This window comes from Hemisphaericaspora subhashii (assembly GCF_019202705.1).
Source record: "Hemisphaericaspora subhashii strain CBS 10753 chromosome Unknown scaffold157, whole genome shotgun sequence".
Lineage (NCBI taxonomy): Eukaryota > Fungi > Ascomycota > Pichiomycetes > Serinales > Debaryomycetaceae > Hemisphaericaspora > Hemisphaericaspora subhashii.
In genome coordinates, this window is record NW_026057172.1 from 15,722 (window position 1) to 24,043 (window position 8,322).

At 36.3% G+C, this 8,322-nt stretch overlaps 4 protein-coding genes across 4 annotated transcripts; 1 reads left to right on the forward strand and 3 right to left on the reverse strand. All coding sequences in view use genetic code 12, as the record gives it.

Moving 5' to 3' along the window:
- Window positions 1–28: 28 nt before the first annotated feature.
- ATP4 (F1F0 ATP synthase subunit 4) lies at window positions 29–909 on the reverse strand (the record flags this gene model as incomplete). Its single annotated transcript, XM_049410621.1, has 2 exons — window positions 29–662; window positions 836–909. The coding sequence occupies 2 exons, from the start codon at window positions 907–909 to the stop codon at window positions 29–31; spliced, it is 708 nt and encodes a 235-aa protein (XP_049266602.1).
- Window positions 910–1,128: 219 nt separating this feature from the next.
- On the reverse strand, window positions 1,129–1,569 carry J8A68_000096 (uncharacterized protein; the record flags this gene model as incomplete). The annotated part of the gene is made up of 1 exon (XM_049410632.1): window positions 1,129–1,569. One exon carries the CDS (start codon window positions 1,567–1,569, stop codon window positions 1,129–1,131), a length of 441 nt encoding a protein of 146 aa, XP_049266603.1.
- Window positions 1,570–1,711: 142 nt separating this feature from the next.
- Window positions 1,712–6,056, forward strand: J8A68_000097 (uncharacterized protein; the record flags this gene model as incomplete). The annotated part of the gene is made up of 2 exons (XM_049410643.1): window positions 1,712–1,772; window positions 1,837–6,056. The coding sequence occupies 2 exons, from the start codon at window positions 1,712–1,714 to the stop codon at window positions 6,054–6,056; spliced, it is 4,281 nt and encodes a 1,426-aa protein (XP_049266604.1).
- A 4-nt stretch (window positions 6,057–6,060) lies between these two features.
- J8A68_000098 (uncharacterized protein) lies at window positions 6,061–7,038 on the reverse strand (the record flags this gene model as incomplete). The annotated part of the gene is made up of 1 exon (XM_049410654.1): window positions 6,061–7,038. One exon carries the CDS (start codon window positions 7,036–7,038, stop codon window positions 6,061–6,063), a length of 978 nt encoding a protein of 325 aa, XP_049266605.1.
- Between the last annotated feature and the right edge of the window lie 1,284 nt (window positions 7,039–8,322).

Genomic DNA, 8,322 nt, shown 5'->3' on the forward strand with positions numbered 1-8,322 from the left:
ATAATAATAATAATTAAAAATGTCAGATTTAGTTCTTAGCGAATAATCTTTCAACTTCGGTAACAGCTTCAGCTAAAACCTTTTCTTGGAACTTTGGATTTTCAATTGACTTGTTAACCTTGTCAATAACAGACTTGGCCAATTGTTCTTGTTCTAAAGCTCTTTGTTGTTGTTCAAATCTAACCCAGGAATCTAAGACAGACTTGGCTTCATGAGAAACGGCTAATTGTTGTTTTAAGACAAAGTTTTCAGCTTCTAATTGAGCAGTTTCCTTAGAAATGGAGAATAAAGCCTTAGTGGTTGGAACAACATCCTTTAATTGAGAAACGGCTTGAATTCTTTCGTTGACGTCAGCAACGTGCTTGACTCTGACGGAGTTTAAGATATCTTTAACCTTCTTGATTTCACTATCAGCCCATTCAGTATATAATGGGGCCACGAATTTGGCAACTAAGGCAACAAAGGTGGAGAAGGTAACAATTAAAATGGTTTCATCATGAATAACAAGAACACCGTTGGAGATGGCATAGACGGCGGCAGCAGCGGAGGTGGCTAAAACACCGGTCTTGGATAATAAGTTGTTACCTGGTAAGGCATCAATGATGGAAGAAGCCTTTTGCTTTGGATCAACTGGAGTGGTGGATGCAAATCTTATACCAATTCTATAGTTATTTAGTTAGTATATATATTCCAATTGATAACTTTCTGGTTTCTCCAAAGAGAAGGTCTTTCAATTCTGTTGTAAATGTGTAGACCTGTTGTTTGCTTCAAAATCGAATCGATGATCCCTCTTTGTATGTGTTTCGGAAAATGTGGAATTTGAGTTATTACATACGGTGCTGCTGAACGCATAGCCATACCCATAGTTGGGCGGGCAGCTCTCATAGCAATTCTGCTGATCATAGACATTGTTATATATATATGGCTAAAACTATCAAAAAGCTAGTGAGTAAGTTATCCTTTTTCACCTTGATTTTTTTTTCAGTGTATTTTCAATTTCTCGGTGTTGAACTGAAAAATTAAAAAAAAAGTTGCGAAACTCAATTTGATTGGAAGATGCTTGACTTCCTAAATAGGTAACATGTTCGCATTATTTTGTACATATCTATAAACAACACATTTTATCAATCAACTAGTACTACTATTTTTATATCTATCCAGAAGTATACTGTTAATAGCTCTTTCAGTTCTTATACTTGCTTTGTGATAATATGGTTTCAAATCATCTTTAAGGTCTTTCGTGTAGGATATCTTTTCTGGAATAGGATATTCGGAGGTTTCTATTAAATCATCATGTGCTTTTCTGAGTATTTCATCTTGTATTCTTTGCGATACGGCTTCTACTGTCTCTCCATTGGCAAGTTGAAACACAGGAGGTTTATGGGGTATTTCTGTATCTTCTTCCTTGGGTTTGTTATCACTATCCGTTGTACCTATTTGTACTTGTAAGGTTCGTTTATCGTTAAATGATGCCGTTTGTTGTGTTGATTGCTCGCCATCTTTCTGATTGTTCCTACTTCTCCTTAATGCTGCTAATCTTGCCTTTCTATCTTCACTAGATTCTGACATTGTAGATGTGTCAATTTGAATAATAATTATTAATTGGTTGGTTTGTTTATGTAAAATCTTGATATTGGTTTGGTCAGATTAAATTTTTCTGGTGATGTGTTGCAAAACTTTTTAATCAAACCGTAAGGACGGCCAATCAACAATGACAATATTGAACAGCTTAGAGGAATTTCTTGAAGGAGAAGAACAAGAATCCAGCTATGGTATGTAATTCACTGTTTCCAAAATATTTGAATATGGAAAACTTACTAACATTCACCTTAGAAGATTCTTCATCCCAATCGACCCCAACCGTGGTTGCAAATCATGCAATTGAACCCCCATACTATGCTCCAATGAGAAGTTCCAATACTTGTGACAAAATGATTCTCACACAACCAACTCCCATCTCCAGGTCACCATTTCCTTTAATTTCGAAAACAAATTTAGGTCAGTTTAGATGTGATTCTTCATACAAGAGTACCCACAACACCAACACCAAGGTAGTAAGTCCACCACTTAGTAGAATCGAATACAACAACTACCAACTAAACAACAGAATTTCCAACAATACGAACGAAGACATGATTCGACCCAATTATGATAGACCACAATATCCTGACTGTATCTACAGGAACGATCCAAACAATAATCCCCAATTTAACTACAACAACCAGCACTACGCTAGTCAACTGAACAAACTTTCCAGGAATGCGCTAAATCATCTTGATGAGAATTCATACAGCTACAACCCACAATTCAAAGCAAATGTGTTGCCAGCTAAACTAAATGTTGGTGTTTTACCACCTAGTCAAAGAAGTGTATTTTCCTTCGAACAGTTTAATCAAATGCAAACCCAATGTTTTCCTTCAATCTACAATTCTTCCAATAATTGTGTTATAAGTTCACCAACTGGTTCTGGTAAAACAGTGCTATTTGAGTTAGCAATTTTGAAAGAATTTAGAACAGCATCGAGTGAAACTTGTAATTTTAAAGTTCTATATTTGGCTCCAACAAAAGCATTATGTAGTGAAAGGCATGATGACTGGACTAAGAAATTCAAGGACTTGAATATTACAGTGGGAATGCTAACTGGAGACACCAGCTTTAAGGAAGCTGATAATGTGAGGAAATCAAATATCATAATCTCAACGCCAGAGAAATGGGACATGATAACTAGAAAATGGGTTGATTATAAGAAGTTGTTCGGGTTTATCAAACTACTATTGGTGGATGAGATTCATATCTTGAAGGAATCTAGAGGATCTACTTTGGAAGTTGTAATAACTAGAATGAAGCGTATTTGTGTCGGGTTGAGAATACTCGCAATTTCAGCAACAGTTGCAAACGCACATGATATTTCAACTTGGATAAAGCAAAATGAACTTTCGGACTTACCAGCAGAGACTCATTGTTTTGGTGAAGACTATAGAGCCGTTAAGTTAGACAAAATTGTTTACGGATATAAACCCACTAGTGAAAATGACTTTCAATTTGATATGATCTTAAATTCAAAACTAATAGAAGTTATCAACCTACATTCAAAGAATAAACCGGTGTTGATTTTCCGTCCAACAAGAAATAGTTCTCAAGCAACAGCCAAATACCTCTTGGCCAATATGAACAACCATGCACCTCTGGAAACTAATTTAAAATTAAAAGACAAAGAGCTACATAATCTTGTTAGAAGTGGGATGGCATACCATCACGCCGGGTTAGTATACGCCGATAGAAAACAAATTGAGACTGCTTTTTTAAGCGGTAAAATAAAGTACCTTTGCAGTACATCCACTCTCGCAGTCGGAATTAACTTGCCCGCTTATCTTGTCATTGTCAAAGGAACAAAATGTTGGGCAGATGGTTTGTTTAAGGAGTATTCGGAAACTGATATTTTACAGATGCTTGGTAGAGCAGGACGACCCCAGTTTGAGGATGAGGGTGTTGCAGTAATTATGACCACAGCAAAATTGAAACAAAAATACGAACGCATAGTTAAAGGAACTGAAAAGATAGAAAGTAGCTTACACTTGAATTTTCCTGAGAATCTTGCTGCAGAGATATCAGTTGGGGCAATTAAGAATCTAGAAGAAGCCTTGCTGTGGGTCAAAACTACATATTTATATGTTCGATTTATTTCAAACCCATCTTACTATATACCTTCATTGGGAATCAAATGTATTTCTCCAGATGAAGAAGAAACATTGCTTCAATTTTGTCGCTATCATGTTGATGCACTTCTTACTGAGAAACTTGTTAGGGTAGATAATCAACAAATTTATCACAGCACACCATATGGATACTCGATGACAATGCATTATATCATGTTCGGAACAATGAAATCATTAATAAGATCCAAGCCATATCTAAATGTTCCTGATATTCTTGATTTGTTAGCGAAATCTTCCGAGTTTTCGGATTTCAAATTAAAAATGCAGGAAAAACGGCTATACAAAGAAATAAACTCTTCTCCATTGATACGATATCCGTGCAAGTCTAAAGAAATGCAACATTTTGACAAATTAAAGTTAATAATACAATTCGAATTGGGCGGACTTGAATTTCCAAATTACACTGGTGCAATGAAATTACATTCTAGTTTTTTGGGGGACAAAATTTTGATCTTTAAGCAAATTCATAGAATAATTATGGCAATGATGGATGTCTTTGTAGAAAAGAAGGATTCCTTATCACTAAAAAAGCTGAGTTATCTATATCGATGTGTAAATGGTAGATGCTGGGAGGACTCGCCAAATGAACTTAGCCAACTCGATGGAGTGGGTCTTGCAAATATGGCCAAATTTGTTAATCATAATATTTTGAGATTAAAAGATGCAGATGAGTTAAATTCGAGCCAGATAGAATACTTTCTAGGATTGAAAATGGGAGCTGGAAATAAAATAAAGAGAAATCTTCAATCGATACCAAGGTTATCGTTGGAATTACAATTTGAGAGGGAAGAATTAGAACCCAGTGATGCGTCAGTGAAAGTCACTTTCTCCGTCATCATTAATATTTCAAACCCAAATGCGTGTTCCTCGTGGAAAGGAAAGCCAGTATATATACAAGTTCTAACTGACACAAGCAACGGCAAGTTATTAGATTTTAGAAGAATTCCGGTTTTCAAGTTCAATAATGGGGACTCTAAGAGATTCCAAGTTGTCGCATCTGTTACAGACTTGGATTGTCATTTGCTTTGTGAAGCTTCCGCTGAGAATATTGCAAGTGTAAAGCTTGATCAAACCTTCTCCTTGAAGTCCAAATTGAGTAGTGAAACACGTTCAAGATTTATACAACCAGAAGTATTGGAATTCGATGATGACTTTGAATTTAGTGATCTGGAAGAAGAAAAGGTCAGCAACATTCAGCTTTCAAATAGGACAGATAACACATCAATTGAAAGTCAACAGACGGTTGAAACTCTAAACAAGGCTCCTATTACTACCACTCAGACATCGACGCATCATTCAGAGGCAACGCTGGGACCTAGAAAACTTCTTCCTAATGGCAACTATGAGTGCAATCACTTTTGCAAAGATAAACTTACTTGCCGGCATTTTTGTTGTCGTGAAGGTTTACCACCAAAAAATGTTCCAAAGGCTTCTGATCACAAGCAGCTGCAAAATAAATTTTCGCAAAATTTGCAACCAAATTTTATTCCAAATAGGGAAACACTTGGCGACAGACATGAAGTTGATACATGCAATCAATTGGAAACACAGAAAAACCATACAACGAATGATAGTGATGCAATTAAACATTCTGAGCGGTCGATTCAACTAAATCCGACAGTCTCTGCTATAAGGTCATCAACGGAATCTGTTGAGATTGCACAAAACGACCAGGAAGAAACAATTGAAAAAGTGGTAACACAAAAAGAGCCTGAAAAAATAAAAAAAAATACAGAAGCCTTGAGGCAAAGTCTATTTATGCCATCTGATTCAGATCACTCGCAAAATGAATACATTCCAAATACTCAAGTAACCAATATACCGATATTATCCCAAAGGGAAACGAAAAATTCAAAACCAATTAAGAAATCAATCTTTGACTCTAGCGACTCCGACTCCGACTTTGGCGTCCTCAATATTATCAAGAGTTCACCAAAGCGCAAAAGAAGAAAAATATTTACAATAGCTTCCCCAGAGAAGACTAATGCTGCAAGAATGAGCGCTGTGACTACTAAAGAGATACCAACTTCAACTAAACTTGTCCAATCTTCCAATCCACAGGATTCGGACGACTCTTTGATCGAAGTTGACGACATTGGACTAAAGCTAGATAAGTATCGGTGCTGTACACCATTGCACATCTCCATTACGGGAGAGGATAATGCTACTACACTTTACACTGAAAGCGAACAGGGTGATATATTTCCACAATTAAAAGATGTAGTTTCAAATGAAGATTACAAACCAGCTGAACAAGAAGCAACAACTATACACCCTATAGACTTCCAAAGGGAAGCTTTGCAAGAAATACTTGGGTTTGACATTGATCTCGATATATAGCTAATTAAATTTCTGGCCCAAGGTAGTTTATAGTTACCTCTCGAAGGAAATTTTCTGTTATTTTCATATGATCCGCTTCAATTGATAAGAACTCGACTTTGTTTTGTTCATGTAGTTGTTTTAATCCAATATAATCTCTTTGATACAAATCTGTCTCAGCAAATGGAATGATTGTACCCGTTTCAGGATCAAAATCAATAAATGCTGCACTATCTTTGGGCACCAAAGTGGTATCTTCCGTAAATGTAACAAGAACCAATTTGTTTATGCTTGAAAAGTTATCTCTATAAGTTGAATTTTTCTCTACTCGTTCGTTATTAATATCAGCCAATAAGTTTGAATGTTCTAAATATTTATCTATTTGAGCCCGATCTCTAAAATATTGTGCAGGGATTACTCGTTTCTGTACACTATCAAACCAAACTTGTTTCTTTAATAGTCCGTTTCTTGCTTTACATAACCAATCTTTAGGATCTTTACATAAAGGAAGTTCCATAATTCCAAGATGTGGTGAACCAAAGGTTACCAAATTATGCACTTTAACAAATGGACATCTTTCAATCAATGCTCGGATAAACACACCACCTTGGGAAAATCCAATTGCATTAAACCCTCTTTCAAGTTCTGGGATTGTAGAAAGTGTTTCACAAACCTGTTCCAATTCCACATTTGCATCTCCAAACATTGATCGTTGTTGATCAGTTGAAGGATCTTCATCAATGGCAATGGAATAGACGAATGTATCAGGATAAATGCTATTAATTATATCTTTGACTTTATTCATACCCGATGAATTATAATTATCTCCTAAACCGTGCCATAAGACCACAGGTTTCACATTCTCCACATTTGTTGTTTGATGATTATCTATACTAGGTAAATGATTATTGATATCTAGGCTTACTTCCGAAGGAATATGATTTATGGATGCCGAGAGAAGGGAAAATACATGTTGAAAGTTAACTATCCCTGATAAATGCATGTTGATTGGATGAATTGATTATTGAATGGCATGTACGGATGATTTACAATCCCCTGTGAGTAAATGTACAAAATCAGGCACAGCAAAAAAAAAAGAAGATTTAAAACCTTAAATCTAAGCTTTTTTTTATCTCATGTGGCAACAACCTTAAATATTTCCATAAATATTCATAAATACATTGCAATCAAATCAATTTCAATCATCACTATGATCATTTAATCAATAAAAAAAAGAAAATGCTCCACGGCAGGCTCGAACTGTCGACCTTCAGATTGCACAATAAACGAATTTACTATGAGACTGACGCTCTGCCAACTGAGCTAGTGAAGCAATTTCTGAAATTGTGGATTTTTTGAGAAAGTCGTGTGTGACAAAATCAACTATTATATGCAGTACGGACAACCGTTTTCGGCAGTCTTCAGCGAGCACACCTAAGTGCCAGTCGGAATCAAGCATCAGATCTATTTTTTTTTACATATACAATCTGTCTATTGAGTTCTTATACATACTAACATACAGAAATATAACAAACAGAAAAACAATATACTTTAAAGGCAAAAAGCATCATTGCCTAAAACCTCATTTCAGAACCATCTTAGAGACTGAGTGTATAAGAATAATTATTAAGACTCTTGGAGGTGTACGATACCCATTTGCGAATGAATTGGACCGTGAGCTCAACGTTCCGGCCCCCTCCACGTCGAAATTTTTGAAACTTATAAAGGAGGGCGAGGTATCGATTTAGCTGCATTAATTGAAATGGTTGAAGGGAGGAATTGCAAATAAAGAGGCGTAGCCTCCTTGGTAGTGAGCGTGGACGGCAGAGTTGCCAAAGAATCTTAGTGACCCGACACTTTGTGTAGACATGATGGGTGTAATAGCGACCCCAGACATAACGACCACAGAATTCACATTCACGGTCGGAATGATGCGTAAAATGACCCAAATTGAGTCGGTGAACAGCGTCCATACCATCCGGGTAGCAACGTTTGCCATGAGCCAAGATCTTAAAAAATTTTACCCAATCAGCGGGATCCAAATCATAAAGATTAGACCAACCCTCCGGGATAACACATTGCTTTGCTTCAATATTAAATTTCTTTGAACGACTGTTGAAAAAGTCCCCCGGTAAATCTGCGAATAGTGGTGGGAGAATAGTAGAAGGGGGTGACCCGAAGAAGTCCCTATATTCATCATGTGAAAAATGACTCGGCTGTGCCGTATATGTTTTAAGGCAAATCAATGTTCAGACAGTTCGTAAATATCACACTAATGATTAAGAAA